At 52.8% G+C, this 14310-nt stretch overlaps 1 protein-coding gene across 2 annotated transcripts; it reads right to left on the bottom strand.

Moving 5' to 3' along the window:
* Positions 1 to 767: 767 nt before the first annotated feature.
* GDF10 (growth differentiation factor 10) lies at positions 768 to 14082 on the bottom strand. 2 transcript variants are annotated; one of them, XM_010383751.2, is made up of 3 exons: positions 13297 to 14082; positions 3562 to 4487; positions 768 to 1751 (listed from the first exon to the last, which is right to left on the bottom strand). In XM_010383751.2, the coding sequence occupies exons 1-3, from the start codon at positions 13610 to 13612 to the stop codon at positions 1560 to 1562; spliced, it is 1434 nt and encodes a 477-aa protein (XP_010382053.1). In that variant the 5' UTR covers positions 13613 to 14082; the 3' UTR covers positions 768 to 1559. The 2 variants fall into 2 exon arrangements, with proteins under 2 accessions (XP_010382053.1, XP_010382054.1); XM_010383752.2 differs by having other exon boundaries at positions 3562 to 4484; positions 13297 to 13929.
* Between the last annotated feature and the right edge of the window lie 228 nt (positions 14083 to 14310).

Genomic DNA, 14310 nt, shown 5'->3' with positions numbered 1-14310 from the left:
AGTCCAGCCTAAGGCTCAAGACAGACACCAGGGCTGCTTCTTTCCTTGGACATCCCCTTAGAAAACCACTGTGGCTTTGCAGTCTCCTCTAAGACTTGGGGCCGTGTCATCTGTAGGTCCCAGCTGATGGGACTGCTATATATACACCTGTCTCAAATTGGACCCAGATTCTCTTTCAGAAATGCTGGTTAAGCAGCTTCAGGCACTCCATCGTAAGGCAATATAAATGAAGGGCATAAGGTAACAATTTGGGGTGGCTATTTGGGAACAGGGCTGCTGGGTGACCCTTCTACACACAAGCTAAGGAGAAGCAGGTGCAGAAGACCACATGGCCCATCCACTTCCTCATGAGTCCTTGGACCTCAGGAGAGACCCCTACTTATATTGAATCTCTTGCTCCATGAATTATCAGAAGTAAAAGATCTCTGACCAGGCAACCATAGATGCTCCTTTAAACATCCCAGGTACCTCCCAATCTATCAATGTCCCTGAGGCTAGGGATGAGGGGAAACCCCGAGAGGCCACTGTCTCTGTCTGGGCCCATGTCCATTCTCGACATCAGCCTAGGTTGGGTTTGCAGGAACCAGTGGTGGGACAGGCCCCTGGAAGGCATGGGAAAGTCTGGGTTTCTGGAGCCTGGGATGGACACCAGAGAGTATGCAGATGGCCTAGGGGACTCTAGTGACCCTAAAAGAGGCTGAGTCCCCAGCAACCACCAGATGGTGTACTTACAGATGGGGAGTCAGTGAGATTTTGAAATGGGTGACATTAAGTTTTTCAAGATACCACTGTACCTTTAATTTATTAGCTTTCCATAAAAACACATAACATACACAATCTACAGTATAGAAAGTATAATTTACAAAAATATAAAATCTTGGTTATTTTTTAGTATTCCCACGTTACTATATGTGTTATTTCAATATGCATGTTTAAACAACCCACACTCAGCATGACTATCTCTCTGGGGAATGGTGTCAACGCCCTCCTTTTTTGTTTTAAAATAAAATACATATATTAAGAAAAAGAAACCAACATTGGTTACATGTGCATACCGTATGAATAAAAGCTCTGCAGTGAAATTTGAAAGGAAACACCCATTTACACCACGATTATCCTGTTTTCCAAAATGACTATGTGGCCCAAAGTGTTCTGAACTGAGCATTTAAATAGAGTTCTTTCCGTGGGCAGGGAGCGAGCGCTCTGAGCTTTGCATAGTCTTCTTGCTCAGTCATGAGATGATGATCACATCAGCCAATGTTGTGGATATGTTTTCTTTTCAAGCCTTCAGAACAGTGGGTATGAATGATGGGCCACTTTCAGGCCAGGGCTAATTCCCAGATTCCTTCAGGGACTCAGGCTGGCATTTAAGGGGCTAGTCACTAGCAATGAAAGACCCTCAAATGATGCACTGGCGGACAGCTCTCTCTGGGCACCAGTGATGTTGCTCATGAGCTCTGCTCTGTGTCTACAGCTGCACCACAAGTTAAGTCCTGGCTGCAGAAGGCTCTGAGAAGGCGGCTCTGCTGGGCGTGGCTTCTTTCCACCCTGGAGTGGTCTCACCGGCAGGCACAGGTGTCCACGGACATGTTGGGGTACACCTTCAGAACCACATTCCGGTTCTCATCCAGGAAGAGGACCCCGAGGGAGTTCATCTTATCGGGAACACAGCAGGGCTCTGGGATGCCAGGGACTATGCCCACAGCCCTGACAATGCTCTGGATGGTGGCATGGTTGGATGGACGAACGATCTGCAAGGCAGGAAAGGAGTAGGGTTACCTCAGCTCTGCCCTCACCCATCCACCCACCCATGCTGTCCTCACAGTCCCAGGCCATACTGCTCTGCTGTTGTTCCCCGGCTGAGGCCATAGAACAGGCATCCACCTAGAGGAATGGACGAGATCCCAAGCGGGGCACACAATTCCTCTAAAATCAGATGTATGCTGAGTCCCAGGCTGAGGTCTCCAAGAGGCCCCAGGCCTTCCTGCCCATTGGCTTCCCTGAGGCATGCTGTGTCCCCAACACGGCAGGGCCACATGGGGGCGCCTGAGTGTCACACATCCCCGCAGAGCACCAGGAAGCAGGCAGAAGCTTCCCAGAGGGAAAACACAGCGAGATGCCAGCACAGCCCTGATCTCGCAGTCTGAGGAGGGCAGGCATGCTTCCCACGAGGTCGTGCTCTTGCCACTGAAGGGAAGGCCTGGCATATGCGTGGCAGTGTGACAGGCTGGACACTCACATTTCCTAGGGGCTGCTCTCCCTGCATCACCCCGTTTTTTGTCAGCTTAGCAATTTTATGGGGTATTACCTGGACTTTACTGGGAAGACACTGAGGCTTAAAATGACTGAGTAACTTGATCAAGACTCCCAGTTAGAAAGTGAGCTGGCCTGGAAAACTGTGCCCACCTCTGACAAGATGAACCAACCAAGTCATCCACTTCAGTGCATCACCAGCCAAACAGAGATTTTTATATGTAGTACAGTTGAGGAGGAAGCCCTCCTGTGTTGGGGTAGTGGGAGGGGAGCAGGGTAGGGACACCTGCATTTGCAACATTCTGGCTGGTGTCCTGGAAGGTGGGGAGGCAGCAAGCCAGGTGATAAGTTAAGCACATGGCCAACCAGCTGCAAGCCTTCAGGGTTCTGGGCTTGCATCTGCCTGGGTCTTTGCTAGACCCTTTAAGCAGGTCCTGTCTCTCTGTCAGGCATCTCCCTCCCTCTTGCACATCCACGGTTTTGAGGAGAAGCCACTTAATTCCCAAACACATTACTGCTGCCCCATGTCTGGGTCTGGACTTCCCCAGCTGGCTGATTTATTTAAGTTCAAATTGGATTTATGCACTGACTTTCTTTTCTGGGAGGGAAAGGCATGACGTGCCCTGGGCAGAGTAACTAATCAGGAAGAAACTATGTGCTGAGTGCCCAGGGCTGACATCACAGACAGCCAGGCTGCTGCAGGGCAGGCTGCAGGAACAGGCATGGACTCAGTCACAGCCCAGGCTGGAGCGAAGGTGAGAACTGGAAAGCCTTAGGTTGGCGCAACAGACAGAACAGCCCAGTGCTGTGTGTCCTGCAGACCCCGTGCATAGTGAAGGCCTATTCCCTGTGGATTCCTGCCCGGAGCTGCAAGGAGGAGGGAGTCTACAGTGGGAGAGCCGCTGAGGCTAGCACTGTGCTGGTCACAGATCACCACACCCTGGGGTCCAGGCTGGGAACAGAAATGAGAGCCTTGGTGAGGATGGAGCTTCTGGGACCTGCCCTGTGTACAGGAAGCAGCATCTACTCAACCTCTGCAGATAGTTGCTATGTGGAGATGCGTTTCTAAAGAGATGGATTCTCCTGCTTTTCAAAAGAATGTTCTGATTTTAAAGTCCCAACTCAACCAAGTCAATACTTCAAAAAACACAGCCAAACTCACAAATAGGTATGTCTACCTATTTCCTGCCTGGAATAGATAGGAGGTACTGTTATTCCCATTTCGCAGATGGGGAAACAGAAGTCCTGCAGGCTGAGGAACTGCAGAGCTGAGCCTTAGAATCTGACAAAAGGCCGAAAAAACCCTACCTTAGGCATGGGGAACTCACAGGCTCCCGCGCAGTAGTAAGCATCGAAAAATTTCGGTGAGATTATCCACTCATTCCAGCCGATGTCTGCGAAGTCCACCTTCAGGTACCTCCGGGAGCACACCCTCGGCTCGTCCCACTGCTTCCTCCGGGCCTTCTGCATTGTCTTCTCGTCGAAGTCCAGCACCTGCGAGGAGGCCATGAACACCTCCTGGCCCTTCTTCCTGCGGTCTTTGCGTCCTGGCCGGGGTTTCAGCGCCCGGAAGGGGCTGGGCCATAGCTGGTGCTTGTGGAAGTGCTGCGCGTGGGCGCGCGGCGGCCTCTCATCCAGCCCCGGCAGCTCGTTGTCCTGGAGGGGCCCTGTGGCCTGCGCGGCTCGGCGCACGCGGGGGTCCGCTGAGCTGTTGGGGGCTGCGTGGGGCTCGGGGTCTCCGGCAGGGAAGGGGTCATATCTCTGCAACGTCACCGCCACGCTATTGGGCTCCGAGATGGCCAGGTCGTTGGCGTAGACGAGGATGTAGGGCGCATAGGGGCTGGGCCGGGGCATCCCCAGGTCCCTCTCCTCAGAATCCAGCTGGGCGGAGAGGAGCAGCTCGCCATCCCGGCGGGCCGCCTTGACGATGGGGGAGATGTCCTTGGCCTGCCACAGGCCGCGCGGCGGGGGCGACAGGGCCATGGCCCCACGGAGTAGCCCCTGTGTGGCCGTGTTCTGCGAGAGGCTGCGGAAGAGCAGGTGCTGGCGTGCGGGCGGGCCCAGGGGCAGCGAGCGCCCTGAAGCGTTCTTGGCCCGCGGCTTGCATAGCACCTCGAGTGCTCGGGGCCACCGAGGAGGCTCTGAGTAGAAGTGGAAAGTGGCCATAAGGATCTCTTCCGAGTCCTGCATGGAAGTCAGGTTGAAGAAATACACGGCCTTCTGGTCGACCACTTCTGTGAGGGAAGGAGAGACCACAGGCTGTGAAGTTCTCGCTAGTGCTCCTGAGGGTCTCCCACCCAGGGCTGGAGGAGCAACGCCCACAGATCCACACTTTCAGGACCCTCCTCCTCCCACGTTTTGCCTCCCTCATTTCGTGTAATCCTCACATTAAACTGATGAGGGCGCCCTTTGCAATCCTCAGTGCACAGGTGAGGAATTAAGGTTGAGATTGTCAATATCCCATAGCAAACAACAACAAAAAGAAGCAACAACAAAGAAACAGGAGCAGACAGGGAGGCCCTCAGGCCTGCTGGACTCCAAAGCTGCTGTTCGCTCCCCCTGCCCTCTACTGTCTCTGCATGCACAAATGAACAAATGTCACTGACACCTTCATTAAGTGCTCAGGACGGCTTGGGTTGGGTCCATGCCCTGCATCAAGGCAGCCCCTCCTGTATTTGCACAGCCCTCTATTTATGCCATCAGTTTTTAAATGCAATCATTAAATACACATCACATTAAACCCAAACATTCTTCCAAAAGAGACGAAATAAACGCTCATGCTTTTTGAGCACCTCCTAAGGGAAACTGGGATCAAAAATACAGCCATGGAGGCATCTGCTCTTTGTTTTGCCTGAGGACTTTTAAGATTGTTTTAAAAAGAAAAGAGCAATATCAGGATTACACAAGGCAACTTGACTAAATCTCCAAGGTCCAGGTAAAGACCGGGAGGTCTCAACCATTACATCTGCAACTCGGTTCAAGAATGCTCCAACTCAGCCTTCCCTGGGGCTGCCGGCCACTCCTTCCTATTTGTCTGGTGGAAGCAGGTGTTCCCCAGGGCACCAGAGCAGCATAGCCGCGTCAGCAGTTCCAGGAAGCTGCCCCAACCTTGGCAGCAGCATGAGTATCATGTCAGGTTTGAATTGTCTAATGTTCTCAAATGGCCAAGTCCGCTCTAGGCTTCTGAAGAGTGGCGAGTCTTTCCTGGTGCCTCCCTAGGATGCTGCACACTAACAGGACACCAGAGAGGTCAGGCGGGCTTTCTCCTTCCCACTGCTTCATTTCCTGACAACCAAGTGTCCTTCTGCTGGGGAATGTCTGGAGAGGAGCACAGCTCCCAAGCCCGGGAAGTGTGTGTGGGGGACACTGGGCTCTCCAGGGGCGTGGATCGGGGACACACCTCTCTGACCCCTGTACCTACAGGATCTGCAGGGATTTTTTTTTTTTTTTTTTTTTTTTTTAGCAGAAATATTCTGCTTTCTCTTCTTTGTTTCTGTTGGGAAGAAGGCATAATTCAACTGGGATTGTTCACATACTCTTAAGGGACTATGAGCGGGAAGAAACAGAGAAGCACATCTATGGAGGGCCTGATAAATAAATGCCAGTAAAGGCTCAGGTGACACTGAAGCCATTACCTTATTTAATCCTCACAATAAACCTGCCAGGACAGTGTCGCAGCCCCTCAACATGCTCCACACATAAGCAGCAGCCCAGGGTCCATATGCACATTTGAACCTCACTTCCCCAAGCATGTAGCCTTGACTGCATGACAATGACTTCCACATTTTAATCAGCACTCCAGGGGGCTCTGGCCATCAGGGAAGTTTGGGAAGTCAGTGGCAGCTGACAGCTCACTCTGGTGCTAGTGGCTGTGCATCTGCAGCATCTGGGGTTGACCTATGGATGGGGTGAAAGTTCACCAATAATGCTGCAACCCCACCCCCAAGCTAAGAAAATGCCCTAGGAACCAAGCTCCCAGGACTCAGTGGGGCCACGCCCTGAACCTTGCTTTCCCCATCTGCCTCACAGGGACAACAGCCTCTATCTCACATAGAGGATTGTCTGGAAGATCACAGAAACAGCTTAGTGAAGTGCCAGGCACAAAGGAGGTGCCCCCAAATGTGCTTTCTGCCACTTGAGTCTGAAGGACCAAGGCTGGCAGAGCAAGCTCCCCTCCATCAACTGGGGTACCTTGCATTCACTGATCCAAATACCTGAGCTGCAACCCAGCCAACACAGCACCTTGCTTTTCTTTGATCTAGTTCAAGTCTCAACTCCTCCATTGCTCTGCTAGCAGCTTCACAGTGGGGAGGAACCTTTGAGGTTATGCAAAAGGGTATAAGCTCTACCTCCATGTGACTTGAATGCCTCCTGCCAGAGGGAGCTCAACTCTCAGTGGGCAGCCTGCTCCGTGAAGACCCTCCCTGCTGGGGGCTGCTGGGGACAAGATGGGTCACCCCCAGCACCAGTGCATGAGGGGCCACAGGCTGGTCCTCTCTCTGGATGTGCCTGCATGTACGCAGTGCAGGGGGCTCCAGGCTGTGGCTCAGAGAAGGGACCTCAACCAGAAATCTCTCAGTTTAGCCAAGCCCAGGCCATAACAAAGAAGCTCCAAAGGAAAGTCATTATTTCCTTTGATGTGTGCTGGTGCCCTGTGATTCATGTCTTTTCTCTTTGCTTTCTTCTCTGTCTTCCTCCCTTCTCTGTTTTCCTCCCCTCTTTCCCCTTTTCTATCCACCCTCCTTTCCTTTCTTTCTTCCTCTTCTTCTCTTTGTTTTCCTAATAAACATTTGCAAAACTCCTACTCTGGGCTAAGTTGGGCTGACCAGGGTCATAACAAAGTTGCACAGGAGGAATTCAGCCTAGAGGGGAGACAGACTGGTAATGACAAAGACGCCCATCTTCAGTGTCTCCTCATGTCACAGTTTTATAGACCACTGTCCAATCAAGGCCCCTGGTGTGCTGGGTGCATTCCATCACAGGTCACCCCCAAGCTCGGAGCCCTCCATTGCCCCCAAATAAAAACACCTTAGCAAGGCCTTACTTGATCTGGCCTGCCTACCTCTGCAACTTTATCTCCAATCCCCAGTCCAATCCCTCCCTTTTGCCCCTGTCACACTGGCCTTCTTGTCCTTCCAACATGTGGCTTTCGTCTCAGGACTGTGCCTCACGCTTCCTTCCACCTTCATGGTTTCCCATCCACCAGCACCACTCAACCTCTTCAGGTATCTGCTCAAATGGAACCTCCCGCAATGGGTCCCCTGGGCTCCCGTGGCTGGACAACAGCCCCATCACTCTGTCTGCCCCTGCTTCACTGGCCTTCAGAGCACTTCCTGGCATCCTGCTGTATACTGATTTATTGCTCTTATCTTCCTAAAACATAAACTCTTAACAGGACAGGGACACTGCCAGTTTTATTCACTACTGCACCACTAGACCTCAGCATAAGGCTTAGGTGACAGTTGGAGCTCAGAGATGCATGTTGAATGAGATTGTCTGTGCAAATCCTGCCCAAGTGGGGACAAGAGAAAAGTCTGTTAACTTCAGTTAACACTGGGGGTTCCTGGCATGCTGCCCTAGAGTGCAGTAACCACAGCCTTAAGAAATCAAGAAATCCCAATTCTTTACAAAGATGCAGCTGACGACGTAAATCCAAATGGAGACAGCGGGTAGCCAGATCTTTAGCCAGACTTCCCCTTGAGCCTCATTGTTCTCATCTTTAAATTGGAACAAAATTGTTTATTAATTATGACATTCTGAGCTCCAAGTGTATGTGCTTGGTCCTATGTGGAGTGTTCTGCATGCTTGATTCGTCATTTTCACCATGAGGAGAGTAGGGAGGGGTCATTCATTCTGTGGACAAAGAGCTGAAACTTCAGAGAGGGTATGCAATTTGTCTAAAGTCACACAGCTGGCAAGGGGTGGAGTCAGGGCTTGTACCCAGCTCTGTGTGACCCCAAGCTCATGCCTTTTGCTCCTCCATGTGTTCTGGATATGTTCATGATCTGCCTAAGCGCTAATGGACAAAGATCACGTGCTGTGAACTGCAGCATGTTTTGCAAACAGAGGTCATTATTTTGGTATTTTTGAGTTCTGACTCCCTAAGAAGGGAAAGACTGACTTTATTTAGACAAGCTGATCTCTCAGTGGCTCTTGGGAATTCTCAGAAGTGTGACCAGGTCCACTTTGCTGGGCACTCAGCCTCCTTCCTGAGGGCAGTGGGGATGGTACTGGGGGAAGGGATGGTCCTGGAGGAAGGGACACCCAAAGGTCTGTCCAGCCCCACTGCTGGTCAACTCTCAGGCCAAGAGCAGCCCCTCAGATGCTCTGCCCTATATAAAATGATTCCAAGACACTTTGGACATCTGTCCCTTCACCCATTGCCCCTCAAACAGCCACCAGGGCAATCAGTGAGAACGCTGGGCTTCGATGCCCGCGCCAACAGAAGCTGGAGGAAGGGGCGGTGGGAAAGGGCGGTGGGCCAGACGGTGCTGCAGAGAAGAGCAGGGAACTAACACGGATTTAGTATTTAGTGCCCGTTTCCATGCAGGCTCTAGGGTTGAGGTTCAACTCCTGCTTGCATTCCTTACTAGCTGTGAGGCCTCAGGCAAGTCATGGAAGCACTTTGTGCCTCAGTTTCCTCACCCATACACTGGAGAGAGTATTTGCACCTCCAAAAGTTATTGTGAGATCATCTCTGCAGAGCGCACTAACAGCACTGTGCCTGGCACCCAGTAGAGGCTCAGAACAGTTGTGGCCTCAGGAGCTACTGCCACCCTCAGGGCACCACACCCTTGCTCTCTGACCTCCTGCCCAGTGGGAGGCCTCACTTCCCTTCCAGCCCCTACAGCAGGAACCTGATAACTCTTTTGCCTCTCCCCCTCCTGCTTTTAACCAATCTCCAGGCCCTGTTTGCTCTGCTTCCTGTTTCTACACAATCATCCTGAACACAGCAACTTTCCACCCTGCGTTCAGGGCTCCAGCTCAACCACAACAGTGGTCCCAGAACTTTGTTGCCTCTTACATCACACTCATGCCTCAAAAGCAAATTGTCTATTAAAGGTGAAAGGTTAAGATCCTTACTATGTAAAGAACCTTTGCATATCAGTAGGAGAAAGAAACTCCCATACAAGGAGGTAGTTTCCACAGGAAAAACTGCAAATGGCCAGCAGGCATGGGGAAAAGCTCAAGATGACCAGTAATGAAAAAAAGTAATTGCAAATGGAAATACCTGCAAGTTTTACCTGCATGCTGACAATATAATCCATAAAAGATATATCCACGTATATCTCACATATATATATATCTCACATATATATCTCAAATATATTCATATATCCATATATATCTTACATACAAGGGCAAAACAGTGGAGATATAGATAGATAGTGCAGAGATAGATAGATAGATGGATAGATAGACAGACAGACAGAAATGGCTGGAATGATTCTACCAAAATATCATGCTAACAATTCTGGTTATATCTGGCTGTGATTAGGGATGACTTATGTTCTTTACTGTGATCTTCTATAATTTCCAGATTTTCCCCAATAAGCATGCATTTATTTATAATCTCTCACTTTTTCTCCTTTATCCCTCTTTTCCCCTGCAGTCCCTCCTCTTCCTCCCTCTCTCTCCCTCTCTCCTTTCTCTCTCCCCTCCCTTCTTCTCTCTCTCCCTGGCTCCTTCCTTCTCTCCCTCATGCATGCACATTGTATATTGCCCCATTGCCTATGGGGGAACAAATTCATAATCCTCATGGCTCTCCACAGCCTGCTTGCAACCTATTTGTCTGCCTCCATCTCCTGCCTTTCTCTCCTTGCGTTATCATTAAAACCAAACTCCTGGCAGTCTCTGAACACAGTGGACAGCTTCACTTCTGTAACTGGCTAAGCCCCACCTGCCCTTCAAAGTGGCTGGGGCCTGGCTTGCTCTGGGAAGGCTTTCCTGGTCCCACCCAGAGGCCCTGTCCCTGCCAGGTCAGTGCGCCCTTGGGCTCCTGCAGCACCCCTGCCTTCCTTCCTATATGGCACCTCCTAGACCCGCTGCCCTATTCTGCTGCTTCCTTTGATCTGCCCTGCTAGTTTACGAGCTTTTCTGGGCATCTGTGGTGTTCCCTGAGCTTATAGCATCTGCCACCAAACCAAGTGTTTAGGAAATACTTGGGGAACTGAAATAAACTTGAATTTTGGCATTTTTGACTGGTGAGTATGTAGTATTATTCTCATTTTAGAGTTCAAGAAAACCAACTCAGTATCACATTGTTAGGTGACAAAGCTTACATTTAAACACAGGTCATCCAGTGGGAATTAGGGGTGGTCTAACCTGAACCCTTAGGGTCAGGCTCACAGGCTTTCTCCACCGATGCAGATTTAATAAGGAACAAAATGCATTTCAGGGAGCAATGAGGGAGGGAATGAAGGGGTGGCTGGTGTAATAACAGCAAGAGTTAATACACCATTGACACTTACATGTGTCAGGAATGGTGTAAGCACTTGACATATCTCAGTTTCCATTAAAAAAATTATATAAGGAGGGAAGCATTACTAGCTCCATTTTAGAAGTGAAAAAAACTGAGTCATGGACAAGTTCAGTCCCTTGCCCAGATCGCAGAACTGGGATTTGGACTCCACCAGGCCAGCTCACAGCCAGCACTTGGCAGCTGAGCTGCGCTGTCCGGTGGCAGGGGAGGTATAGTTATGTACCACAGGCTGTGGGGATGGAGGCATTTGTTGTTCAGGAAGAGGTGCTGCCCCACTGAGGCAGCAGAGACCCACCACTGGGGAGCAGGCTGAGACTGGCATGTTCTCAGACCAGAGCTGAAGTTTCCCACATGGGTGGCATAATGTACGAGAGAAGGGTCCCTGCCCAAACTCATACCTCCTCAGACAGGTCACTGGATCAGGAAGCAGGCACATCTGAGGGCAGGCAAGGGGCTCGGCGTGAAACACTTAGATGAATCAAGGGAGGGGAGGATCAAGCAACCTGCCTGGGCCCCCACTGTATGCAAGGCACAAAACTTACTTAGCCCATTTAATCCTCACTTCTTCACTTCACTTTACAGGAAACTGATGCTCAGAGAGGTAAACTAACCTGTGCCACAGCACACAACTGGTAGCTGGTACAGCTGGGATTCACACCCAAATGTGCCTCAGGCTTCCAAAGAAGAGGGATGTGTCAGACACTCCAGACTACCAGAATCCTGATTTCCCAGGCTTCTCTGCTTCACCCTACCCCCCCAGACCCTGGTCATAGCTCTGATGGAGATGACAGGGTGTGGGGAGTGACGGTGAGAACAGCAATGGCTTGGTAGATGGGAGGTGCCAACCCCTGCCACTGTGAACAACCCCTGAATCTCAGTTTCCTTATCTGTAACATGGGAATGCTGGATTTGAGACACTGTCTTCAGGTCCTTTTTGAGATTAATATCCTGAACTCCACTGCTACTTGTACTACCCCCTTTCTGTGAAAACAGAATGACACAGCGGGCATCTCCATGCCTGGCTGCAGCAAGTGGGTGGGCTCAGTGGGCAGGCTCACTCGTGTTGCAGCAGTGACCCTGCTGGCCTTGCTTCCTCAACTACAAGGCTTCAAGGATTGAGGTAATAGAGAGGCAAGGTCAAGTTTAAACCCACAGGAATACACACAACACTTAGCATGATTCTTTGTGCTCCCAGGGGAATCCCATACATCAACAGTTAATCTGACCGGTGCTGGGCTCTGAGCTTATACATATGACCTCATTTCATCTTTCCTTCAACCCCACAGGAGAGATACTGGCAAGCCTTGTCCATTTTATCCATGAATACACTCAAGTCCATATAGCTTTAGTGATTTACCCAAGGTCATATTCATGACAGATGATTCTTAAGTGGCTAAATTTAATAATATTCCTCCAGAAATGGACCCCACATAGTGCAAGAAAGTTATGAGTGAGGATGGAGTTAGATCCAATTGGCCTGAAGCCCAGGGCCACTGACCTGGTGAGTTTGCTAAATAGAGGAGGAGGGCATGGGGCCTCTTTGTGGCAGGTGCTCCCCATTCCATGGTTATGAGAGACCATGGATGTTACCTTGAGTCACACAGCCAGTGACAGATCTGACCTCAGGCTGTCTAGCCCCACAGCTGGGCTTGTTTCCCTCCCCCTCAGGAGGGGAGCCTGTAGACTGCAGATTTTTCTCCTGTTGAATGGCCTCATCCTCTACAGAGCTGCAGGAGACCCCCACCCACATTTTCTGGAACATTATTCTGCAACCAGGAGTAATCACCATGACAACCAGGGTCTTCTCACCACCTCTGCAGCCCCTCTCTACCCACGGCCTGCAAAGGTTGGCAGGTTGCTGAGGCAGGAGCCTGGAAGAGCTCTCAGAGCAGGGCAGCATGGGCCTCTGCAAGTGCCCTCTGCCCAGCTCCAACCAAGGGGCTGAGGAAGTGGAAAGGTGGGCCAAAGGCCGGAGACAGGCAGAGTGTTCCCACTGCCTAAGCCCCTGGGCTCTTCCTTAAACCCCTGTGGTCTGAACGCTTCATGCCAGTGTGTGGAAGTCCTCAATCCCGGGCAGCCCAGGCCCTTCTCAGTCCACTCTGCTTCCCTGGACACAGGAACCATGGCTGCCACCAGCTAGCGGCTCCTGCTTCCTAACAGGGCCCAGTGCCTGGAACTTCTGTCAGGGCTGCCTATGTTCACCGACTGTGCCCTCCTCATTTGTAAAGTGCCCACATAATTGACCCTATCACAGGGATACTCCCCTGGCCCATGTCCCCTCTTCCACTCTGTGCTTAGAGCCTTGTGTATGGGGTAGTCGGTGTCCAGCAATGTGGGAGCACCCCAGGGGCAGGACCTCTGTGCCACCCTGTGCCACTCTTGGTGCCCCACTGGAGGTTCAGGGCCTGGCATGGAGAGATCAGTGAATTATTAGTGAAAGAATGAATGAACCACACACCCGTTGACTAGAAGAGGAAAAGTAGAGGTGCACGGGTGAGGAGACAGAAAAGTGAGGAAGGTGGAGAATTAGGAGAAGGGGTCCTGGGGCACCCTCTACTTACCCAGCCTGGCCCTGAAGCTGCGGACCGTGTTGCCCCCTCCCGGCCGCGCGCCCCGCCGGCTGTACTTCTCATAGAGCCTGTGCATGTGGACAGCGACCATGTCCTGGGCGCCGGAGCCCAGCGTGGCGGCCGCGTCCCCAGGGGGCCGCTGGGGATCCCTGTCCCCCTGCAGGCTGTCTGCGGCCGCGGGCAGTGCAGACCAGGCGGGAGCCCTGTGGCTGCCGGCCGCGTCCCGGAACAGCAGCAGAAACAGCGGCAGCAGCGGCAGCAGTTGGGGTCCGGGGCCCTGGCTGGTCCGAGTGGGGACACGAGCCATGGCGTGGTGAGGGCAGCAAAGGGCCAAAGTCCAGGAGGAGGAAGGCGAGCACGGGCGCACCGGAGGTTGCGGACTGACCTCGCGGCAGTAGGGCGCGCCGGGAGAGCCCTGACAGCAGGGCGCTGGATACCGGGTTCCGCGCGGGGCGAGGGGCTTAGCGGAACAGGCAACCGGGCGCGTGGTCCGTGGGTACCGGCGGCCCGAGCCCCCGGACAACGGTCACGGCCGTCCGGAGCAGCGCAGAGCCAAACCGAGCCCGAATCGGCGCGCTGCCTCGGCGGACTCGCGCCGCGAAAGTTTGCAGCCCACTGCGCACCCGACCCGGCGGATTCGAGGGGCGGGGCGGGACGGGGCGGGGCGGGGCGGCCGGCGGCGCCCTAGAGGGGACCCGGCTGCGCGCCCCGGACCTCTGGGGCTGCCGCAGACACTGCCGTCCCCGGCCCGGCTGCGGTGTGCGTGCGCCCGTGTGTAGCAGCGTGCGCGCGCCGGGGTGTGCGCCCGCGAGTGTGGGGGGCGTGGGCGTGGGCGAGCGCGCTCCCCGCTCCCCTGCCGAGAGCCCGAGACCCAGCCCCGCAGTCGGCTCCTGTGTGTCGGCGCCGCAGCCTGGCCTGGCTGCGAGGGGGGCTGGGCAGCAGTTGGAGGGGCCCTGCCTGCTGGGTTGCCCCTGCAATGGCATGCGATGGCTATGTGATTGCAAG

Source organism: Rhinopithecus roxellana, chromosome 11 (assembly GCF_007565055.1).
Source record: "Rhinopithecus roxellana isolate Shanxi Qingling chromosome 11, ASM756505v1, whole genome shotgun sequence".
In the NCBI taxonomy this organism is placed as follows: Eukaryota; Metazoa; Chordata; class Mammalia; order Primates; family Cercopithecidae; genus Rhinopithecus; species Rhinopithecus roxellana.
This window is presented reverse-complemented; position numbering and strand designations above follow the sequence as displayed.